Source organism: Syngnathoides biaculeatus, chromosome 23 (assembly GCF_019802595.1).
Source record: "Syngnathoides biaculeatus isolate LvHL_M chromosome 23, ASM1980259v1, whole genome shotgun sequence".
Classification (NCBI taxonomy): Eukaryota; Metazoa; Chordata; class Actinopteri; order Syngnathiformes; family Syngnathidae; genus Syngnathoides; species Syngnathoides biaculeatus.
In genome coordinates this window covers 14,171,544-14,196,245 of record NC_084662.1, presented here as the reverse complement: position 1 = coordinate 14,196,245, position 24,702 = coordinate 14,171,544, and the positions used below count along the sequence as shown (strand labels likewise).

At 41.8% G+C, this 24,702-nt stretch overlaps 2 protein-coding genes across 4 annotated transcripts in view; both read right to left on the bottom strand.

The window, feature by feature from the left end:
- Positions 1 to 1,650: 1,650 nt before the first annotated feature.
- Positions 1,651 to 10,517, bottom strand: LOC133496596 (serine/threonine-protein kinase Sgk1). 3 transcript variants are annotated; one of them, XM_061812366.1, is made up of 10 exons: positions 10,360 to 10,517; positions 8,555 to 8,630; positions 7,857 to 7,932; positions 7,385 to 7,573; positions 6,522 to 6,653; positions 4,937 to 5,173; positions 4,725 to 4,820; positions 4,493 to 4,648; positions 4,304 to 4,393; positions 1,651 to 3,116 (listed from the first exon to the last, which is right to left on the bottom strand). In XM_061812366.1, exons 1-10 carry the CDS (start codon positions 10,385 to 10,387, stop codon positions 2,949 to 2,951), a joined length of 1,248 nt encoding a protein of 415 aa, XP_061668350.1. In that variant the 5' UTR covers positions 10,388 to 10,517; the 3' UTR covers positions 1,651 to 2,948. The 3 variants fall into 3 exon arrangements, with proteins under 3 accessions (XP_061668350.1, XP_061668349.1, XP_061668348.1); XM_061812365.1 differs by lacking the exon at positions 10,360 to 10,517 and adding an exon at positions 8,709 to 8,864; XM_061812364.1 differs by lacking the exon at positions 10,360 to 10,517 and having other exon boundaries at positions 8,555 to 8,843.
- A 3,850-nt stretch (positions 10,518 to 14,367) lies between these two features.
- LOC133496981 (uncharacterized) overlaps positions 14,368 to 24,702 on the bottom strand; it is a 28,383-nt gene continuing 18,048 nt past the window's right edge. The window contains exons 4-6 of the mRNA XM_061813117.1: positions 20,931 to 21,137; positions 16,867 to 16,987; positions 14,368 to 14,486 (exon numbers count right to left, since the gene is read on the bottom strand). Of these exons, the coding sequence (XP_061669101.1) occupies positions 14,368 to 14,486; positions 16,867 to 16,987; positions 20,931 to 21,137 (447 nt within the window). The remainder of the gene's footprint in view (positions 14,487 to 16,866; positions 16,988 to 20,930; positions 21,138 to 24,702) is intronic.

Genomic DNA, 24,702 nt, shown 5'->3' with positions numbered 1-24,702 from the left:
AAAGGCAAACTAAATCCTGAACTGGGTCACTGATGGTGTAGCGGTACACACGCCTGCCTTTGGTGCGGGCAGCGGAGGGCCGTTTCCCGCTCAGTGATGGTGTCGATATCTGCACAGCGACTGACTGGCGACCAGTTCAGGGCGTAGTCCGACTTTCGCCCGAAGCTACCTGGGGTTCGCTTCAGCTTTCCCGTGACCCTTGTGAGGATAAACAGCTTGGATAATGACATGACATGACACTGAACTGGTCGCCAGTCAGTCGCAGGGCACATGCCAACATCATCACTGAGCAGGAATTGATTCCACGCTGCCCGCACCAAAGTCAGGCGTGTGAACCACTACACCATCACTGACTCTTTTTTTAATAGCTACAAATCACAAATTAAGAATAATTATTAATATATGCATGTGCACAATGTACTATTGCGATTATAAAAAGTTGAGAGAACAGTAACATTGATTGCATTACATTCTTCTTGACATGATTTTCAACCAAATAAATACTTGCAGAGAGCAGGTGTCAAACTCAAGGCCCGGGGGCTAGATTTGGCCCGCCACATGATTTTATGTGCCCAGCAAAGGGAGATCATGTTTGTCAAATTCCATGAAAATCGCGATCAAAATTTCAAATTGTCACATCATACATGATGATCTTCAGATATTGCAAGCATTTTTCTATTACTAAACATCAATAACTTGAAAGACCCATCACCCTTCATTTCTTATTCCAAAGCTAATTCATAAATTTAATGATGAGGCTATTAAAGATTTTCATGCTTTCAATTTAATGGCCCTCTTGAGGGAAACCATCACTACAATGTGGCTCGCTACAAATATTATTTTGACACTCCTGTTGTAGAGTATGTTTTAGCTGTGTTGAATATTTTACTCGTGTTACGATAAGACAGTGATAAGCACATTGTTTTATCAATACCTCTCTGAAAGTATCAATCAGCAGCGGGCTTTGTTATCTTTACAGTAGTAGTACCCGTCACTAAATTGACGCCAGGCTTGGCCAACAGATGGAAGTGTCGGCCCATCAAAATACTTCACGCTAGTAAGCAGAAAAACAAACAAACAAACAAACAAAACCAGGCTCAAGTTTTAAAAAATAACCCGTTTTGACAAAACAGGGACTAGTCGGAGTACAAAGTTGTCCGATTAAAGTACAGATGCTTGAAAAATCTATTGAAGTAGAGCAAGTGAGTACTTGGCCATAACAAACAAACATTGTTCCACTTTGAGACTACAACTTGTATTCCATAAAGTTGTCATTATGTAACCGATGCCGCTTAAGATAGTAATAATCTTTTCATACCATTTTGACCTGTAGTTACCTTATCGCTTAATAACAGTCTAATAACTCACGCGTATGTTGTGTAAGGCCACCGAGAGGCGGGTTAAAGGCCCTTTTTTTTTTAAATATGGGAATTCAGATTCAATTAAGTCGAACGAACTTTTGTACTTCCTGCCAAAATGTAATCCAGTCACAAATGAGTGTTTATAAAAGTCATTCATTTTTTTGTGTTCTCCAAAGGAATAATTTACAATTATATCAGACTAAGTTATTTTCTTGCATGTCAAACTTTTTTTTCTCCTTTCTTTACCAGTGCTCTAAATTAAAAAAAAAATAGAGGGATTGCGTTGATGTCAGTGAAATAAAGTTAAAAGTTTTATTGCAAACCAGCAACAGTCACTTGAAATCTTGAAACAATTTTACAATGTACAGTACATTTCAACATGAACATTACATACAGTACAACATCTACTGTTTTACTTTACTAAGTCTTCTCGTCTATTTACATTACAACTTAGTACACCAAATATACAAACAAACTTAAATAGTGCTCAAGACCAATATTACGACGGAATGTCCACTTGGGGAAATATACGGAATGCCGTTTGAACATATTTTCCATCACGTTTTTATCCACTTCTAGTGCCTGATGGAAGGCATTAGTGAAGAAAAATAATAATAAATACGAGAGCGGACATTGAGATTGATATTCAAGGATATCGAATAAAAGCTAAAATGGCTTTCAAAGACACGTAAGTATGTATTGTACGCTCTTTATCCTCACTAGTATACAATTCAACACACTAGTGATGTTTTTCTGCTACTGTATGATGTTCCTGAAAACTAGTAGGAGAAATAATGCATCCTAGTAGGATTACACGTTGCTAATGAGGGAAAATAATTAAGGGCATTTTGGTGCTACTAGTAGGGTCAAGATGGCTACTAGTTCTGTCTAGTAGTGTGACTAGTGCTCCACAGTACTTTACTGGTAAGGTTTAATTCTGGACTAGCAGCACTAGTTATGAAAAACAATGCTACTAGTAAGAGTTTTTCTACTAGTGCAATTACTAGTAAGGAAAAAGAGCGTACTAGTATAGGAACAATCCAGGATGTGAAAAAAATGCTAAAGTTAAAAAAAAAAAAAAAGGGAAGACGATGTGTCGGGGACGCAATGACGAGATAGCAGCAAGTCTCTTTCTCCATTTTCTATTTCTGTGTGCAAAATGATCAGTCGCCGCGACGGGGACTTGGAAGGTGCCACAGCGCCCTCTTGTGTTAAGTGCGACACCGTGACCGAAGTAAAAAAAAAAAAAAGGCACCTCGGAGGAAAAACGTCCGCTCTGTAACAATCAGCTTGCTCCCTTTTTCATCCCGTGGGAAGAATAACAAATGCAGTATTGAAAAAAAAAAACAATTAAAAAGGAATGTGGAGGGAAAGCCAGGCCATGAGTTGCTACTAGATGAGCGTGTGCTTATCGACTCAGTCGGGGACGCTTTTGGGACAAATCAGTTTGTGGGATATTTACACACAGCAGTTAGTTGCAAAGTGACCATGAGATTTTTTTTTTTTTCCTTCACCCCTCCTTAAGATGCTAGTCTAGGGAAATTGTTACATCAGAAGTCCTCACGAGGGGGCAAAGGGCGTGGGCTCCTATAGGTAGGAGTCCATGGAGGGGGCGTAGGAGAAGCCCACGAAGGCCTCGGCCGCCTCCTTGATGCTGGCCGTGACCAGGGCGCTGTCGGGCGAGCAGCCGATGGAGTTGGGCACCGGCTCGTCGGTGAACTCGGGGTCGAAGTGCCGCAGGTCGTTGGGGCCCGTCTGGAGGACGAGCGCAAACCAGAATGTTTGTTAGTCGTGCAACAGATGAATTGGGCAATTTGACTTCATTGCGCCGGAATTATTGCTAATGCAATGAATAACACATAGCACGAGACGTAAATAGTGTAGTAGTACAGTAATCAGTGTCAAGGAAGTGCAATGAAATGATGCATTTTGACTCAGGAACGTTATCGCTGGGGAGTTAAGATTAGCCTGGGTTGTTAGTCTGATCATGTGTGCATTTAAAAATAAAAAGCAATCTGTAATCCATTTTTTTAAGAGTAATGTTGGAATTCTGTTTGAAATAATAAACGTTTTTAGGATTATCATTTGTGGTGTATTTGTCTGTTAATGTAGGGAATTATAAAATATTTGTGGAGTAGTTCAATAACTTTCAATATTTTTTAGTGAATACGAGCAACATTTCATAACATACAATTACATACTCTTCCACTAGATGGCAGCACTACATAATTAACCTGTGGCTCCCTGTTTGCGTTATTTTAAATTTAAAAATATATTTTATAATTTCAAAAATTAAAAAGCTACCCGTTTGGGGAAAAGATGCTCAACTGTGTTGTTTTTATTTAACGAGAAAAATTAAATTCTTTTCATTGGACTGACTTCATTTACTGTTATTAATGTGCAGTTGTCGTGAATTACTCTTGAATGACGGGTGCATGAATTTTAATGAAAAAAAATGGAAATTTGGGGAGTTGGATTTCTTTGCTCCCAAAAGCTAATTCTCTTGATTTCGTAGCATTTCTCTTGCCTGCATACTTGGAAGTGGATGTTGGGATTTTTTTTTTTTTTGACCCAAATAATTTTTCAGTTGCTATGTTACAATGTAATAATCTGCCTTCATGATTATTAGCGTTAGCCCGTCTAGCGTCAACAACAGTTTAATCGGAAACGGGACTTCTTCCTGATTGGTTGGTCAGAGCAAAACTTGGTACAGTCAAGATTGATTTGAAGGTATTTGCACTCCTTAATTTATTTAATAATGGTATGACGTATCCTTCATAAGGTTTCTTAATGTTTTTTGTCATTTTATTCGATAAATACTGACGAAGGGCACCAACCAGATGTTGACATTGTTTTGCCACGAGCCCACAAAATACTGTAAAATGCTAATATTGCCCTCAGGGGGGCACTGTTGAGCATTGACAATGCTGCCGGATGCTTACCACGTTTGGGTTAAAGGGCGGCGTGATCTTCTTGGCGTTGAGCTCGTCCCAGTTAATGGGCGAGAAGAAAACATGGTTCTTGATTTCAATCTGAGGAGACGAAAAGTGCCGGACGGTGGGTCAGTCACACCACAGAAAATTTAAAAAAAAAAAAATGATAAAGTGTCCAGCGAGAAAAGCCCGACTCACAAAGTCGTCGGCGCATCCCAGCCGCTTGGTTCTGTCCTTCTGCAAAAGGCCCTCGAGAAGGTGGCGGGCGGCGTTGGAGATGTTGGGCTTGAGCTGCAGAGGTTTGTTCAGGATGTTGTCGTACATCTCGGCCGTATTGCGGCTGTAGAAGGGAGGCTGGGAGGGGGCAAATCAAAGTGAGCATCCTGCATGCTTACATGCTAAGAAGAAGAAGGTGGAAGGCGAGACTCACCAGGCCGTAAACCATCTCGTACAGGACGGCCCCTAAGCACCACCAGTCTACCGTGCGGTCGTACGGTTGTTTGTGGAGCACCTCAGGAGCTAAATACTGTTTATTAAAAAAAAAAAAAAAAAAAATTAGCTCGAGGTTAGGTGTGACCAAAAGACATGAAATACACAACATCAATCCTGTTTGAACTCAACCTTAATTTTTTTTTTTTTTACCTCTGGCGTGCCGCAGAAAGTGGACGTGGTGCCGTTGGGCTCGATATTCTCCTTGCACAGGCCGAAGTCGGTGAGGACGATGTGGCCCTGCGAGTCCAGCAGGATGTTTTCGGGCTTGAGGTCCCGGTAGACGATGTTGAGCGAGTGCAGGTAGCCCAGCGCGCTGGCGATCTCGGCGGCGTAGAAGCGCGCCCGCGGCTCCAGGAAGCAGCGTTCCCGTTGGAGGTGGTAAAAGAGCTGCAAGCACAAGCATCGGGATTTATTAATAACCTTACATTATTAATAATGTTCATTAACTTTCATTGGGTGCGTAAGGGTTAACTCATCTCTTTTTTTTTTTTTAATTGTAACATGTTTAGCGATTTGAATTTTTAAACCACTTTCACGTGGGTAATGTATTTTTTTAATTATTTTTTTGTATTTTAGACATTTTTACTGGTTATTCATTTATTTTTAATTATTCAATATTTTCCCCTTTTCACGTTAAATTTATACAGTTGCCCTCAGAGACTACCAAACATTGGTGGAACATGTTTTCATTTTCTAAAAATGAATGTTCTAAATAACTTAAATATTTTAATTTGGGGAATCATGCTGTTAAGTTTATTGTGGACTGAATTTTTTATTTTTATTTTTTTAAAGATGTGTGTGCACTGAATATATTATTTAAATAAGAGGGCTAAAAGGGAAATTCCAATTAAATGAAAATATTTTCCTGGAAAAAGGGTTAGAAAATATGATTCATTATTAGTTTATTGCTCAAAGTGTTTTCATGCAAACATGTCTGCTTTAATTAAATGAATTTTAAAAATACAAAATAGACATGTATATTAAAAATAAGTTTTCACCACATTTCTAGGTGTGCTATTTTTAGAATTATTCTACATGAATGAATAATTCTGGTATTAGTCATTACTTATCCTCCATAAAGATTTTATAAAGAAATCCCTTTTTTAAACTATAATCCTCCTCTCAACTGTTTTATGTCTTATACATCATTGGATTATAATTTTGGGAGCGTTTTTAATATAAATAAATGGCATATTACATCTGAGTACTTTACTGGGCAATGAACCAAAATGGCCGCTACCCACCTTCACCTCATTAAAAGAGAGCAAAATGATGCAGTTCTTCCCAGCCAGTCGCTAAAATATTTTTTAAAGTTTATATATATATATATATATATATATATATATTGAGTCAACATTTTTAAAAAGGGAAAATTCTGTGCCCCAACGTTAAAAATCAGGCTTATGCAAAGGGAAGTTTGCTGCGCCTTGGTGGTCTGCGCTTCTCATCAAGTCATAAAACCCATCCAGCCTCCGGTTAAAGGGTTTAAAAGGCTGAAAGGTGACAAATATGTAAAGGGGGAGGGGGCAAAAAAAAATAAAAATCAGTCTGCTCTTTCCAGATGGATTTCATCAACTGCTCGTCCGACAATGGCAGGAAAGGAACTTCATTTCAAACACACACACGCGACTAATTCTGGACACGATGCCCCCCCCCACCGGGACGTCCTTCCTGACTTTCCCTTAAAGGCGCCTCGACGTGATCGCCGGAAGCATCCGCGCTTCCTCCGACTCACCTCTCCTCCATTGATGTAGTCGAGGACGAAGTAGAGCTTGTCGGCGGTCTGGAAGGAGTAGTGGAGGCCCACTAGGAAAGGATGCTTGACGTTCTTCAGCAGGACGTTCCTCTCCGACATGATGTGCTTCTCCTGGCCGGACACGAGACCCAAAAACTTCTTAGCGTTCGTCTACAGCAAGGGTGTCAAACTCATTTTTGTCCTGGGCCACATTGTATTTGTGGTTTCCATCAAATGGCTATGAAATTTATGAACTAGTTTTGGAATCAGAGATCAAGGCTAATGGGTTTTTCCAACTATTGTTGTTTGGTAACACAAAAATGCTTGTACTATCTCAACATTATCATTTATGATTAGACAATTTGAAATTTTGGCACAGATTTGAACCAAAAAAAAAAAAAAAAAAATCACGGAAATCGATACATGATTAGCCTCCGCGGGCCACATAAAATTATGCAGCGGGTTGGATCTGGGCCTCAGGCCTTGAGTTTGACACCTGTGGTCTACAGTGAACTAACGTGATGGTGGAGACGTTCCGCAGCCACGCAAAAAATATGAAAATCCGCGTGGAGACCGTATCGAAAACATTTTGAAAATAGTTGAATGGAGTGATTCTCAATGCGCAAACCACTATAATTCATATCTTATCGGCCTTTAAAAAAAAATAATAATCTGATTCACTCTGCCTTTTTAAAAATGGCAAAACGTGGAACTGTATTAAACTTCTTCTTGCTAGTGATTATGCTGCATTCTTTCCAGTACAGCTCGGTGCTGCCTGGCATATTGTGGCGCAATGTGGTACTGCATGGAATGCGCATATTTGATCAAAAAAGGGCTCCAAAAGACATTATTTGGACGATTACCTCCTTCTTCTTGAGGATGGCCTTCTTCTGCAGCACCTTGACGGCGTAAAACTGGTCGTCGGCGCGGTGGCGGGCCAGCAGAACCTTGCCGAAGCTGCCCTTGCCGATGACCTTGAGGAAGTGGAAGTCGTTGGGCTTGGCCGACGGGTTGGATGACGGGCCCAGGTTGATCTGCTGCGTTGGGCTGGGCTGTCGGGAGGAACGAGCATCACGTTAGCGGCGCGGAGCACAAACTGGATGTGAAATTGGCACTGGGTGCCCCCAGGATCCATTCTGACGGATCTCGTGGTTTTTATTGGACTTTTCCCAACATCCCCACATCTTTCGTCTTTAAGGCTTGTTTTAGATTCTGTCAGTGTACCTAATAAAGTGTCCCGTTTGTGTATTTTAGTATAATTAGCATTAGCATCGTGAAAAATAATGAATAATCGAAATGTTACTTTTGTGATCCCGAATTGATAGAAGCACTCACAGGAGGGGAGGGGTTGGTGTTCATCAGCTCAGCATCCTGCTGAGGACTCAGGTTCAGGATGGACTGCACCTCTGGACTAAAATAAAAGCAAACAAGGAATATTTAATTGAAATGAAAATGTAGGATGGAGGTTCATAATGGGCTGCAACTCCAGATTAAAATAATAATAAAATAAATCAATTTAAAAAACCTGTCAGTATATTACATCGATATTCTAAACAATCAAATTAAATGAAATAATTGTATTTGTATTCAGTGAAATTAATTCAATACTTGGGTTTTAAATGAAAAAAATTATTGAAAGTGATATTACCAAAAAATGGCACAATTTCTCTTCAATTAAAAATAATTATTGTTAAAAATTATATTACAAAAATGTCAATTTCACTTCTAGTAAAAGTAAAAAAATATATATATATGGGAGTCAAGTTCACTTTGGAATGCACCACTGGGATAAATATATGTGTATATTTAGTAAAAATATTATTAATTAATCAGAATAATAATCAAAACAGTTCTTGTCCATTATAATAATACAATAATACAAAATGTATGTGATATTTAATAAAATAATTTAAATCGAGTTGAGAATAACGCAAAGGACTCAAATTGAGGATGAAGTGCAGAATAAAAGCCAAAGCAGCAATTATTTGTCCTCGCGTGTAAATAAATAAAAGTGAAATAAGAGGAGAACTGACTGTTTGCAGGCGTAGGCGTTGGTGGCGAGCCTCTGAATGAAGTCGTTCAAACCCATCCTCCTCTGTTTCATGAAAGCTGAAAGAAAATTCAGAGTAGCTCTTGAATGAATCCGCTGGGACCAAAATATCCACGCGTTACGATCCAGGCCCATACCGCCGACTACGGCCAGCAGCCCTTTGGACTTGGAATAAGTCATCTCGGCCTGTCCGCTGGCCGTTTTTTTAATCGTCATGCCGGCAGCGAAGCACAAACCGAACTGTCAGCTTTCAACTTGCTCGCCTTTGAGTTCTTTCTCCCTTTTATGATGAACTCGGGGGAGTTTCCGGATGGGCGTGAGTTACCGCGACGCCGATTCGCTCCGATTGGACGACCGCTGCCGGGCACGGGCGAATCAGAGCGCTCTAAACTCCAAAGGGCCACGCCCACACTTCGCCTCTGCGCTTGCGTCAAATAACAAAAAAAGTGTTTTTTCACCGTCTTATTTGCACACTTTTTACGCAATGACACGCATCGAAAGGTCAGCGGAAAGAAACGCGCGTGACGTCAGCACCACGCCTGACCGCAAAAAGACCACCGAGACGACCCCGAAATGCTAAAAAGGAAAGGCTAAATACAGCCAGATGTGACCCTAAACACCGCACGACACCGTAAAAAACTGTTGTTTATGCCCGCTTGTGAGCCTTTGGGCCGCGATTTCGCCTCAATCAGTACAAATTCACAACATTTAAAGAAGTTTTGCAGGCGTGGGAAAAGGAAGAATTTGTTACATTTTGGTGCAGATACGGCTCCATCATTATTTTATTCATTCAAAGCAATCGACAGGCAAATGCTTGAAGAAAATCTGCTCATTTGTAACTGAGATGATTGATTTAATGTCAATTGTTAGTTTTCGGGGTGGGGAGCGTTATTAGTCAATTAGCTAATAGTGAACATTCCTCACATTCTGCTGAAGACAAAGTTGCACCAACAACCGCACCTCGCGCACAGGAGACTTTTGCACAATGTGCGAGGACTTGTGAAGTGGATTTGCGGTTAAGTAAATCATGAAACTCGGCCTATCAGCTGCTGCTCGAATTTTAACGGCACAGGAGTGACGCAGGTTTCCTTTTGCACACACACACAAGGGGGAGAACCCAAACAGTAGAGAGAGGCAGAGAAGGGGTCGATGCAAAAAAAAAAAAAAAAGGAAAAAAAAGCGGCCGCAAGTGGAAAAGTACAGACTGAGGGGATGCACACTTGGGGGCCTGCATATACACAAGTTCAATGCAAAAAAAACCAAAAAAAAAAACCACACACAAATTGGACTGTGCACGGTAATCGTTATGTCAGACTTCTGAAGTTTTATCTGGAGTGGACACTCTGCCAGATATTATCGGCAAGGCCACGTCCACTTTGCCGCACGGTATCGAAGCGTGGGAATTGGTTAAAATACTGGGGGTCGGGGGGGGGGGGTAAATAAAAATGAGTCGTTTATATAGGACAGTGTCCCCAGAACTGCCCTGAAATTACACAATAAAAGGGACAAACACCAAACAAAATACAGTTTTCAAATACATCCCGCAAGGATTTTTTGGGATCTTTTATGATCATATTGCGGCGCAAGTGCAGAACAGTTTAAGTAGGTTACAGGCTCTTGCTTACGTAACACCCCCCCCCCTTTCACCCGCGAGCCTACATACGTCTCCCCTATACGTCCTCCTCAAATTCATTTTGTCCTCTTTTTTTTGTTTGTTTGTTTTCCTTCCTCTGATGTTTCAAAAAGACCTCGGGGCGCGTGTTGCGTTCACAGCCGGCTCGTACTCACACGTCAAAGCGGTCGTTGTGTCTTTCATAGAGACGAGACGATGTCCGAGGCGGCTGCTAAAGGTGGGCTCCGAGAGGTAATCGCACCGGGGCGCATTCCTCAGCAAGCACGGTTTCGTCTGACTAAGATTTCCACTCCTCCTCTCTTGTTTCTCGCCTCGAAGGCGGAGACGTTCCGCCTTTTTTTTTTTTTTTGCTTCCTGGCGCTGTCGTCGTGAGATGTGTTGCGTTCAGGGGCCGCGGCGGAAAAGTCGGCTTTAGAGTGGCGACGAAGACAAGCGCGGATTCCCCCCAAATAAAACTTTTTGAAGGCAATTACCCACACGATCATATGTAAACAACGACGCGGACTGCATTGTAATCAGTTATAAGCAATGTTATACATTGACCAATCTCTTGAGATGTGCTAAAAATGAAGACTAAAAAGATGATGAGAGCATGGAAATATTTTGGATGCTGTGGAAAAGACATAAAAGTGGATGTCATCACAAACATCTCCCGCCACATGCACTGTTTGCAAAAACAAGCAGAAACATGAGACATCTGTTGAGCTCAACTTTAGCAAACAATGCAGAATGCCATAGACAGGCTAACAAATAGCATCAATGTTATAGGGCTACAAGCCTTTAAGCAATAGCTATTTGAATACAAACGGTGAAGCAGTACATGTAAACGGACAATATAACCCCAAAAATGTATGATATTTAGTCTCTGGGAAGAACAATTAGTATTACTGCAGTTTACGGAGCTAAATTGTGACTATCTCTTTGTAAAGTATAGCGAATACTCGGTTCTCAAACGTCTCCAATCTCGAACAAATCGGTGTTGTCAATGTCAAGATTTTTTTGTTTCTGTTTTCGAACGAAAATCGGTACTCGAACACCTGCGACAAAACCCAGAAATAACATAACGCGCGCGGCCCGACGAGCTGACACACGACGTGCTTTGCTTTTGAAAATTCGAACGCAGCGCGAAAAAACACGGAAATAACGTAACGCGCGCGGCCCAACCAGCTGATCCAGTACGCGCCTTGTTATGGTGTCTTAACGCAGCCTCTGTACGCAGACGTGGGAAATATCGATTCGGTTTTCCATCAAATCGCTTCTCAAACCGCCTACTGAAACGGATTGTGGTCGAGAACCGAGGTTGTACTGTCCATCCACGTCTGGATTACAGTGCCCCCAAGTGGCCGAGGCACGCAGACCGCAAGGAGTAGCACAATGTCCATTGGAAACTCCCATTTCATGGCAATTTGTTTGTAAATGCAGGTCAGCGCTACTGATTGTGTTTAGGCCTTGCTGTTCCAATACTTTTTTCCCTGTCCTGTTTTTTTTGTGTGTGTGTGTGTGTGTGTGTGGGGGGGGGGTTATAATAAAAACATCTTTCAACCCGTGCCAGTTTTCTCAATGTGACATTTCGAGCCCGCTCGCGAGCGCCGCTCTCGGCCACGCCTCCTTGCGCAAACGGCCGCAAAGAGCGAGCTCCTTCTCCCGGCGTCAAACCTGGACTGGAAAAGCCCGCACAGCGAACAGAACCGTTTTGTTCCCAAGACCGTCCAGTGGGACAATGCGTGTCATTGTGACAGCGTGACTGTGAGCGCCTTGTTGTCCCCTCGCAGAGTCAGCGAGCCGCGAACACGTTCGGGAGCCTCGTTGAGGCTCCGCTTGTTGCGCCACACAAAAAAACAAAACAAGCAGCTGATTGATTTTTAATAGGGTCCCGCCAAAGGGGCTGGGGTCAAAGGTTGAATAAGCCCAGTGTTGCTTAAAAACCTTCGATGCAGGATTCAAATTTATCAGGGGATTTTTGTTGCTGCCAAGATATGAATTTAAATCCTTTGATTATTTGATTTAATTGAAATTAGACATTAAATGGAGAGATTTTTTTCAATTATCTTGGAATTTTATTTATAATTACTCAGATTATTTTATCATTTCATTTTAGTTTAATTGCTATGATGCCAATAGCTTGCGAGCCTGTTTCAACTTCACCAATTTCTCTTCTGGACCCAAAAATAGAAACAAAAATATTTAAAACGTACAGCACATTTAAAAAAATAAATAAATAATGAAAGAATTCTCAAGAACATTTATTTGACAATTTTTTCATAAGTTACTGTATTTTTAATCTTCTTACTATGGTAATTGTTTATTTTTATACCTGTTCAAAATTAGTCTTGTATTTTATGGTCAAATGATTGTCATGTAATTTGTAGAATTATGAAGGAACAGTTAAATTTACTAGAACATGATTATTGTTAGCCATGGATTGATTTGTATTATATCTTATTAAACAGCTTTGCCCTTTTTTCCATTTCTACGATGTATGTCTGGAGCTAACTCTCCCTGTCCTTCCTTTGCATTTTGTGGCAGTTGCCGATCAAAACTGCAAAAAAAAAAAAAAGTGCATCATTTGGAAAAAAATGTTTATCAGATATTCTCTGATTAGTCAATACACATGAGTTATTAAGTGTTTATAAATGTATAGTAAATGTTTGTTTATGGAATGAGGTCGTCAGTGTACCCAGAAAAAAAAAAAACACGGCAGAGATTCAAACTTGTGGAGCTCATCCACTATTTATGATTTTTGAAATTTTATTTATTTATTTTGGAGGAGCTGCCCTTTGTACCAGTGCGTCACCCACCTGTGGGGGCCTGCCCTTAAAACCTAAACAAACGCGGGCATGCACAATGGGTGAGCGACGCGCCCATTTTGATGTCCCGGCATGTTTTTTTTTCTTCTTTATATTACCTAACGAATGGTGCGTGGGCGGAAGAAATGTTCATATTTAAAGAGAGGACTTAACTTAAGCGCTTCGGATACACCTCAGCTCGAGTTATGTGGAACTAAAAAATGGAGCAATTAAGGTTTTGGAATGGCCTCACTTGTGGGCAAGGAGAGCCAGATTTGCAGATGCACTTCCATTTTGGAATGTGAATAACACCCAAATGCATCAATAAAAAAAATGAAAACGCTTGTTAAGATCTGGTGTAGGCCACGACTCGCACTCAGAGGCTTACACAAAGTAAATTGACTTCAGTCCTGACGACAAGACTTGGCCTGGCATCGTTAAGGCCAACACAAAAATACTCAAGTATATCCTGTAATGGAATTACCCTTTAAAACTTTCCCTTTCTTTACATTTCTTTTTCCTAAACTACAGAGTTTTTGTAAAACCACAACAAACACAAAATTAGTGGTTTTTTTTTCCTGGGGGTGGGGTGGGCGGATTAAAAACATTTAAACTAACAACTGGTTGAAATGATTTGATGTACTTTAATAAATGCTGTAATTTTACTTAACCTTAAACACGGTAAGGCAATCCTGACTCGGAAATGCAAATACAAATACATAAACATTTTTAACGATGATATTGGGATGAATGAGGTATCATTTGGGGCAAAATAAATCGTTAAAATTGACCAAAAAGACAAACTGCTGGAGAGAGTGCAGGTGGTGGTATGCATGGTGAACAGCGCCAATTGCATTATATATACATTTTTAATTTTCGTTGAGTTACAAGCTTGATCACGGTACCACTTGTCACAGATGGCGTCAAAGCTACACCGACGGTCCACTCGGGTCCAAAAGAAAGCCGTGTGTGTGTGTGAACAGGGCAAGCGTTTACGTAACTATTCCAGACTCATTTACATTCTTCCCCCGACAGCTCGGATCAAACGCAACCCCTGCTGGGGAAAATGACACAAGAGACACCAGAAAGATGGATGGAAATGTTCACATGATAGGGGGGGATTTAGCGCGATTGGGGGAAGGAAGGAGGGGAGTGGTTGGTGATGGTGTTTACACTCCAGCCCTAATATCCGCCGACTGGCATCGCCTCGCCGCCCTTCCTGCACTCTCACGAATCGACCACCCTGAGTGTGTGAGTCAGACGGGCCTGGCATCCATAACATTGCCACTAGTGGCTTACATAATGCGCGCATACACACACACGCAAAGGCAATAAGTCCACTTTGGGAAAACATGGGAGTGGATCTTTTCTGAGCTTTCAGCCCTTTAATGTGTTCACGGTGAGGTACCACGGCGGCGTGGTGGTTAGCTGCACAGTTGAGACGTTCGATGTTTGAATCACGACCCTTGCTAATTTCTTTAGGTAGTTCTGTCCACCTTACAAAAACATGCACTTTGAGTTCATGAAGACTTGACATGTTCAGCGTAATGACTGATGTCATTTTTGAACATTTTTTGGAAAACGAGAAATAAAAAACACCAAATCCAACAAATAAGAAGAGTCTGGTTGGCCATGGATCGAAACACCCCCCCCCCAGCTAATGCTAATCTTGTTAGCCATGACTGTAGGCTATTCGGCTAACTAAATCGTCAAACTCATCTTTCATTATCAGACACTTCAACAACAACCGCAAAGTGAAACAAAGTGCGTTATATATATATATATATATATATATATATATATATATATTAATCATAGAACACTACAAGAAAAAATTTTATGAGATAGAAAGTGTTTTTTTTTTAAAGAATTAAGTCAAATGTAATTTTAGGAGGAAATTTTTTTTTTTTCTCCCAGATAAAGGCACCTTTTATGTAAAAAGTCATTTCCCTTCCAAGCAAAAACATTTTTTTTTTTTAGACTACAGGAATTTCACCCCCACCCGCTTCAGAAAATACAATCCCATTTAAGTCAATAACTGTTTTTCCTGATTGTATGTATGTACGTATGTATGTATTCATTCATTTATTTATTTGTTTGTATATATATTTTTTCGGTTTATCCATTTATCTATTTATTTATTGACCAAAAATCTTGTAATTCCATGTTGTGTGAAGATGTTTGTAAATGCGAGCGACGGACATGATTGAAGTAGTATGAGAGCGCCGGGATGGTGTGATTGTATTTTCGTGATCACACAGTGAATTAAGTTTGAATGTAAACAAACAACTGCCGTTTTCCAATAGCAGTTAGGTCAAGTACAGTAACATACAAACAGAAAGAACGGTAGAAATTTCCTGTGCCGTTGAGTCATATCTCTCATTTCACTTGACTTTTCATCCCAATGATTGTTTTCCCCATAAATGCCCAGTGCTAAGATGTGCCCCTCGATCGTCTGACAACCGGTCCAAGGTGCAGCCCGCCCCTCGCAGCGAAGTCAGCGGGAGGTAGGCCCCGGCCTACGCTAATGAGGACGAGCGCGACAGAAAACGGGCGGATGAATGCGAAGCGAAATGAGAACAGCTCACAGAGCGCGGTTGGCCGGAGGCCGACGTTGGACGGCAAACAACAGCGCGGGGCAGCGTGAAAAGGTCAGTGTGTCACCGCCAGCTGCACATCATGACCGCAACTGCCGTGCAAAGCCGCATTGACCACCCGCTCAAAAGAGACAAACAAACAAACACAAATAAACAAATAGCAATTTGGGTTTTGGAACAACTTTAATTACCCGGAGAGTTTCAGCCAAATATTCATGGATTAAGTGAAGGGAAAGTCCTACTGCATCTTGCTGAGTCAAGATCGAGAGCAAAAATCAACACACCCATCCATATTCTGTACGGCTTATCCTCACGCGGGTTCCAGGCAGGCTGGGGTCTAGACCGGCAGACTTTGGGCGAGAGGCGGGGTACACCCTGAACTGGTCACTAGCCAATCGCAGGGCGCATATAAAAAACAACCACTAGCAATCACACAACTACTGTTGGTTTAGAGCCATCAACCAACCTACCATACTTATTTCATTCTAAGTCAGGAAGTCAATTTTATCCTGAAAATCCAAAAAAAAAGTGTAAAATGTGGAAAAAAAATAACAACATAGTAAGTGCAAGATGTCAAACTGACCTGCTTTTTTGAGGATTTAAAAAAAAATATATATTTTGCCAGTCTTCATACCCACCAATTTTCTTCATTTATCAATCAACCACTTACTGTACCTGAGTGATTTTTAATTTTTAGAAATGCTTCAATAATACTCCTCTTGATTTTAAGTCCATAGGTCCATTTCATCGTGAAACCAAAAAAGTCCAAATGCAAAAATAAATAAAATTTGTCAAATGGTCAAAATGTTTTTGGAGGAATAAAATGCCTCTTTAAATCATTAACATAATGATAAGTTCCTGGAGGTTCAATTTAATGTCGTACATGGCATAAAAAAAAAAAAACATTTAAAAATGAAAATGTGCTAAATTAAATCTGTAAAAAAATAACTGTGAATTACACTCTAAAGCATGATCTGTGAGAAATGTGGATGCTTAGTAATGGAGTTAATAAGATTTAAACATTTCCTCTCTAGTTTCCCTTTTGGATAATTAAAAAACACCCCGGGTCAAAGTGACCACGAGGGAACAAAATTGCTGATCCCGAATTGTTGTCTGGATCTGATCTGGATTTAATTTGCTTCAATAATATTTGAAGGAGAGCTTCCTCCTGGTTTTCATTCAGGGGCATTCTTCTTTTTCAATATCATAAATAATCCACCGTGCTGCCAACAATCCCTCCCTGTCTAAAAAAAATGATAATACAAGCACGAACGCTTACTCAGCCTTGGCGGAGGTAACAGCGACAGAACGGCACGAATGCTGGCGGTCGACTCACCGTTGTCGCCGGGGCAACAGTAGTTGTCTGGGTCTGACTCATTGTGGTAGTAAAGGTCCATAGCCTGTTGAGAGACACTTGGCGTTACTCAATGGGAACAAAACCACCGTCAACCGCCGCTACCCGCTTGATTAGCGTCGGGCCTTCGTGGCTCTCACTGGAGTGACGAATCAAGAGTGTGTTTTCATGACTTCTTTCTCAGCGGTATTGTAATGTATGCAACTGTGAACTTAAATTGAGGTACAAGGTATTCCACTCCAGCCCTGTAATTGGCAGTAATGTGCACAACAAAGTTGACAACCCCAAATTGGTGAAGTAGATTTTGTAGGATTCTTCTTATGATCAAACAAATAAGTGAAACACAGTCACGAAAGATGAAAAAAGATGAACCAAATATCTTCTTTTCCTTTCGGCTTGTCCCGTTAGGTCATCTTTTTCCATCTTAGCCTATCTCGTGCATCTTCTTCTCTAACACCCACTGTCCTTATGTCCTCCCTCACAACATCCATCGACCTTTTCTTTGGTCTTCCTCTCGCTCTTTTGCTTGACTATACTCACTCTCTCGCCTCTGGACATGTCCCAACCATCGAAGTCTGCTCTCTCTCACCTTGTCTCCAAAACATCCAACTCTGGCAGTCCCTCTAATGAGCTCATTTCTAATCCTATCCGACCTGCACACTCCGAGCGAGAACTTCAACATCTTCATTTCTGTCACCTCCAGTTCTGCTTCCTGTTGTTTCTTCAGTGCCACCATCTCGAATCCGTACATCATGGCCGGCCTCACCGCTGTTTTATAAACTTTTCCTTCATCCTAGCGAGGACTCTCACGAAACACCCCAGACACCTTCCGCCAACTGTTCCACCCCGCCTGGACCCGTTTCTTCACTTCCTTACTACACCCACCATTGCTCTGGATTGCTGACCCCAAGTATTTGAAGTCGTCCACCATCGCCATCTCTTCTCCCTGTAGCCTCACACTTCCACCTCCACCACTCTCATTCACGCACATATACTCTGCTTTACTTTGGCTAATCTTCATTCCTCTCCTTTCCAGTGCGTGCCTCCATCTTTCTAACTGTTCCTCCACCTGTTCCCTGCCTTCACTGCTGATCACAATATCATCTGCGAAGATCATGCTCCAAGGAGATTCCAGTCTATCCTCGTCTGTGAGCCTATCCATTACTACCGCAAACAGGAAGGGGCTCAGCGTGGAACCCTGATGCAGTCCCACGTCCACCTTAAATTCTTCTGACACAGCTACGGCACATCTCACTGCTGTTCTGCTGACCTCATACATGTCCTGTACCATTCTAACATATTTCTCCGCCACACCAGACTTGCGCATGCAGTACCACAGTTCCTCTCTTGATACTCTAGGTCTACAAAGACACAATGTACTTCCTTCTGACCTTCTCTGTACTTTTCCACGAGCATCCTCAAGGCAAATAATGCACCTGTGGTACTCTTTCTAGGCATGAAACCATACTGTTGCTCGCATATACCGACTTCTGACCTGAGTCTACCCTCCACTACTCTTTCCCATAACTTCAGTGTGTGGCTCATCAACTTTATTCCCTCCACAGAGTTGAGTGGCAATAGTTCAGACCGTTTCTTTTGGGTCGCACTACATTTTCAAAACAAATAAATGCATGGTTATCAAAACATTGCAAGAGGTTAAAACAAAACAAAACAAAAAAAAAAACCCAAAGTAGGTTAGTGGGTTTCCCGTACGGCATCGCTAGATGGGTTCTGGTTTGCCCAATCCTGGCCCCTGACCATGTGGAGCCCACTTAAAAAAAAGAATGAAAGCAACACCGCACCCTAAATCAGCACCCAGACAGCTTCCTGCCCCACTTTCTCGTTAGCTCATGTGCCTTAATAAAGTTGTTGCTGGGGCGACGGCGGCTTGAATCACTTGCAAGGGAAAACCCCACCCCCCCCTCCACCCCGAACCCCCAAAAAGGCGCCATGTAATGTGACGAGCGCCACATCTGTTTCTGCAATCACTTCCCTTAATCCTTCACAAACTGGGAAGGTGAGTCATCCCGACGTCACACTGACATCTTCGTCATATTTAACCTCATATTTGACCCCCCCCCTGAGGAGTTCCTCTGAGTTCGTTTTGTGAGAATCAAAAAACACCATTACAATCATTAATAAATATTATTATTATTAATATTAACAATCCTAATGTTGCGAGAGTAGAGCTGAGATATCACGTGGAAAAAGTCCTCATGTTACAAGAATAATGTTGGGATACTGTTATGAGAATAAGATCATAACACTACAAAAATCTATTTGGAAATATTGTGCTACAAAGTCAAAATATTACACGGAAAACATTGGAATATTATGAGGAAAAAGTCAGAATATTATAGTATATAATATATATATAGAACAGTGAGATATTTTCATTAAAAAAGGTTGCTACATTGCTATATTATGATAAAACATTACAATATTACTTAAATAATTTGCAAAATAAGCAGTCAGAATATATATATCAGAATATTGCAAAGATGAAGTAGCAATATTATACGTTAAAAATACTAAATACTAAGAAAAAAATTGAAAGATGAAAATATTTACAAAAATAGAGTTTATGAAAATATATTTGGAATATGCGAATAAACTCAGAATATTACAAAAAATCCCGAGATAAAAGTAAAAACGAAAAAAAGACAGACTAAAGTTTGTATATGATGGGGGAAATTGTGATATTCTGAAAATGAAGTCAAATATTGCACGAAAAAACTGTTAATATTCCAATAAAAGTTATGCTGTCAGGAGGAGAATGACGTTCCCCTCATCTGGGACCGACGGTGACATTTCTACTAGGTTTCCGATCCCTCATCTGTGCTTTTATCACAAGTAGACTTGACTATTGTAAAGGTCTTCTGACTGAACTCCCCATACAGAGCTCGAAACAGCTGCAGCTCATTCCGAATAATGCAGCACTAATTGTCATTTTAAAAAATATTCTGTCTTTGTAATCAAATTGTTTTAATCATGTGAAGCACATCGAGTTAGCTTGTGTATGAAATGCACTATACAAATTAGTTTGCTTTGCTTTGCTACTCTGGCCGCCCTCCCGTGGGGAAAGACAAGCTGAGACATGCTTCCCTTTTTGTTGACACCGTCGGAGGGCGTCAACGCACCTTCTCAACCGTCCGTCTGAATATGACGTGCATCATGTAACATTTTACATAAACTGGATGCTTGCACAAGTTGCCAAAACAGTTAGCAAAAGTTACGTTGGTTTTCTCCCAGACTCAAAAATAAAATTGCTACATATGTCATCATTGAAGAAGCACTGACAGATTAAAGACAGAGTTGAAAAGAAGCTGTGATTTAAAAAAAATGTTTTAAATCCTGAACGTGGTCCACTATGAAAAATGTATTTTTGGAGTCAGAACTTTATTGATGCTTGCGGCAAGTTTGTGGTTAATACCTGGAGGAATGTATGAGAAACGATAGGGGGAAAAAGGATGTAAGTGTGGGAAAAAAATTCCAACTGTTCCAAGTTTTATGTCACAAGAAAAAAAAAGTCCTGATATTAGAAGAATAATATGAAAATATTACAAATAAAATTCACCATGCTGCAAACATAAAGTTGGAACATTGCAAGAAAAAGCAGAAATGTGACATAAACATTGTTAAAATCATGTCATAATGTCCATCCATCCATTTTCTTTGTCGCTTATCCTCACGAGGGTCGCGGCGAGTGCTGGAGCCTATCCCAGCTGTCAACGGGCAGGAGGCGGGGTACACCCTGAACTGGTTGCCAGTCAATGGCATGGGACATAGAGACAAACTGACGCAGTCACAATCACACCTATGGGCAATTTAGAGTGTCCAATTAACATTACATGTTTTTGGGATGTGGGAGGAAACCGGGATCGAACTTGGGTCCTCAGAGCTGTGAGGCCAACGCTTTACCAGCTGTTCCACCGTGCCGCCCTGTCATGATGTCATGAGGAAAAAAATAATAATTGAAAAGTACTGACCTGGGTGCGCTGGCGCGGCTGCCAGGCGTCGTCCGGGGCGTAGCCCACGTAGGGCCCGCTGCACACGGCGCACTCCAGCACGACGGGGCCGGCCGGGTAGGCGGGCGGCCCCCGACGCCGGCAGCAGCCTGGCTGGGCTTCCTCGGCCACGTCGCTGTCCTTCGCCTTGCCGTGGGGGTGCTGCGACAGCATCTTCCACTTCCTCACCTGCCAGACGACGTCCATTTTCAGCCCTTGCGTGCGTCCAATTTTCTCAGTGGTGCAATTAACACAATAAATACTCATGCTATGACTTGGTCGCTCGGCTGGGTGAAGACACATGACTGATTCCTCATGCTTAGAAGAACTCTTACCAATCAAATGTAATCTTGATTAAAGTACAGACTTCATAGTAAAGTTGGGGAACCCTGATTTTTTTTTAAATAATGTTTTTGGCAGAATGTAGCCAAACATATCTCACTAGCTAACCACTGTGAGTGTAGAGTGGAAGACAATGTTTTCCAATTTCCTCGAGTGGAGAAAAATGATAATAGTCATACACATAAACCGCCTGAAGATAGCCAACTGTACTGCTTTTAAAAAAAAATGTCCATAATGACATTACAGGATGTCACTAAGCATTTTAAAAATTCCCGTGAGGCCAGCTGGAGGCCGACGGCAACATCATCGCACTTGCACACACGTCACACACCAAAATTAATACATAAATAAATTTTCCTTCTTCAACACCGGGGAGCCTTAACGTTTTCCTCCAAGGGCTGTGGACAGAAAAGCCGAAGGATAAAAGTTCTACTTTGAAATTCAGACCTTGGACAATGAATTTAGGGGTTTGTTTCTAAATACATCGCTGAAAATGTCCAAATGAGGAAATCCAGGTTACCGGATTTGTCAAATGTAATTATTGTTTCTAATTTTCCATCCATCCATTTTCTTAGCCGCTTATCCTCACAAGGGTCGCAGGGAGTGCTGGAGCCTATCCGAGCTGTCAACGGACAGGAGGCAGGGTACACCCTGAACTGGTTGCCAGCCAATCACAGGGCACATCAAGACAAACAGTCGCACTCACAATCACACCTAGGGGCAATTTAGTGCGTCCAATTAATGTCGCATGTTTTTGGGATGTGGGAGGAAACCGGAGTGCCCGGAGAAAACCCATGCAGGCGCGGGGAGAACACGCAAACTCCTCAGAACTGTGAGGCCAACACTTTACCAGCAGAGCCACCGTCCCGCTTTTTTCAAATTTTATTTTTAAACCTTTTATTTAGCCAAGAAAACCTCAATTTTCTTTGACAAGAGTGTCCTGGCTGCAGAAAAATGGGCCACAAACTCCCCGGGCCGTAGCATGGACACCCCTGCTTAATTCGCATAAACACACACTAGTGCGTGAGCGCGGTCAAGGCAAGGGACTCGGATCCCAAAGATGGACGCGGTGGTGACCCAGGAGGGCCATTACATAAGCACGAAATGACGTCCTTGGCAGCGGGCGCTTTTAACGAGCGTTATCAAGGCCGCTATCAGCAGGCCCGCTACGCTAACACTACTGTGCTCCTGGAAATCATATTGTACAATTCTACTTTGACTTAAAAGTGCCCCAGTTTAGTTTTTTTCCCCCAGGTTATGAGCTCGTCCTTAGTTTTTAACTTTATGATGAGATTAGGTCCAAATGCGCTCATTGTCATGATGACACCGCTATTAATAACACAAGATGGTCACTTCCATGACATGATTAAAGATCAGCACGTCTCAGATTGACCAATAAGAAAAAGGGAGTTGTCCTGTATTTAAAAAAAAATGCATGTTGACACTTGCAAACTTGTTTTGCTGCTTTGTGGAATAAAGTCTGTGTGATCAAACTCATCTCAGACTACAGCCCCCCCACGTTCAACTGTGATTCCTGATGATGGGAGCCCACCTGATCTGGGGACCCTACCAGAATTAATAACATAACAATAATAATAACATAACATAATAACATCCGCGAAAGACCTAAAACGTCACGAGCAACGTTGAACGTTCCAGAAGGTCAAACGAAGTTCACCTGCGACTATTATGTCGCGTTTTGGTTCCTCACCGCAATTTGACCCAAAAATCCAAATTTCCACGACATTTTGCGAGCAGCACAGTATGTGCGGCGCCTCGCTCTATTGCACTGACATGCAAGTCGTTTATCAGGCACATTTTCGCTCCTGCGGTGTTTTACGGCCTCGGGCAAAACGTGTTTTGCGCTCGCGAGGGTGCCACGTGGCGAGGATAACATACCCTGTGCGAGTGTGCGCAGGATATTTTAAATGCAGCATAAACATAACACGCATACATGGAGCCCCTTTGAAATGCCTTTAAAGACACGGCGGTTATGTAACGTCTTTTACGTCAGCGCTTGCATTCTTTGATGTGGGAAATTTGACTGATAACGTCGACGTCGTGACGAAGAACGAATGAGAAAAAAAAAATAAACATGGAGATGCGTGAATCCAAAACCAGCTTTAAAAGATTTAATGTTTTCAGTATTTTGCAACAATTTCATCTTATTCCGTAGACATACTTTGATGTCATTGTTTGCCATTTGAATTTTCTTCACCAATCGCCTGTCGGAAATCAAATTTCAACTGGACTTCCTTTTTGTGAGTGTCCAATTTTGACTTTGTACCCAACGTTTCCTCGCACGGAAAAAAAATCGAGAAATGTCAGAATAAGCGGAGAGCTCCGACAAAGCTTGCAAGGAGGTGGACGAGTTGCATTGAGAACCTGAAAAACGAGAACGTCGTCTAGCAGCACGTGGCCGAGATGCGATCTCTTGTTGTTCTTGGACTGGGAACGCGATTGATGGGCACCGCCGGACCACCAAGGACACTGAGCTGATTGTCTTAACATGTTTGAAATCACGCTACACGCCATTACCGCGTCCGCTGTGGCCCGTTTTTCTTCCCCCTGGACCCTCCAAAAGCGTTGTCGTCTTCTCCCTTTGTTCAAGCGCATAAACAGAGAATGGATCTACATGACACAGATCCTATTTACCCTCTGCGGGGAGGCCTTGGCGGGATGTCTCACTAGTTCTCGCGTCGTCATAGCAACCCAGTTCAGTGCAGAGTTGGCGGAAGTACTTTTAAGATCATGTAAAAGGGATTCTGAGAGTTGTCTCTGCTTATTTGTGTGCTGGAAATATGCAAAGACTGATAATTGTTAAGTCGTCAATAGTGGAGAGATAGTGCTGCCATTTTAGAGCGCCTCGTTGTCAGATGTGTGTGCATGTGACACAGAATGATGGAAACATGAGAAGGGGGGGAAATTTTTTTTTTAATTATAAGCTCGACCAAGGGTTATCACTGACGTGCCTGCTTTAGAGTGCCTCGTTGTCAGCCATGAGTGCACGATCTTCATGGAGAGACAGAGGAACGAGAACGCGAGGAAAAAGTCTTCAAAAAGTCTGATGTGATAGCAAGCGTATGGAAAGAGTCTTCATGCTGGTGTGGCTACTTTAGAGTGCCTCATTGTCACGGCATGGAAAAGCTCTGCGACGACCCAGTGGGATATGTTTATCCCATAAATGTTTACCGTAAATTCCGGCCTACAGAGCGCACCTGGTTAAAAGCCTCATCCAGTACATTTGTAAAGGAAATACCATTTGGTACATACACACGCTGTAGCCGTGTAAAACCCGCAAGTGCCCACATTGAAACACGAGATATTTACAAAGAAAGACGGTACACAGAGTTTAACGCTCGTGCTGGTAACATAATGCTGATGCTAGATCCACTGCACCAACGCTAACACT

Bases quoted from the DNA above. Each gene is read 5' to 3' on its own strand.
- LOC133496596 (XM_061812364.1), bottom strand. From the start codon at position 8,787: ATGACGATTAAAAAAACGGCCAGCGGACAGGCCGAGATGACTTATTCC. The intron at 6,654-7,384 runs GTAATCGTCCAA...GTGTCCGGCCAG, and splicing joins CCATCCTCAAGAAGAAGGAG to GAGAAGCACATCATGTCGGA. The intron at 4,649-4,724 runs GTGAGTCTCGCC...GCCCCCTCCCAG, and splicing joins ACGAGATGGTTTACGGCCTG to CCTCCCTTCTACAGCCGCAA.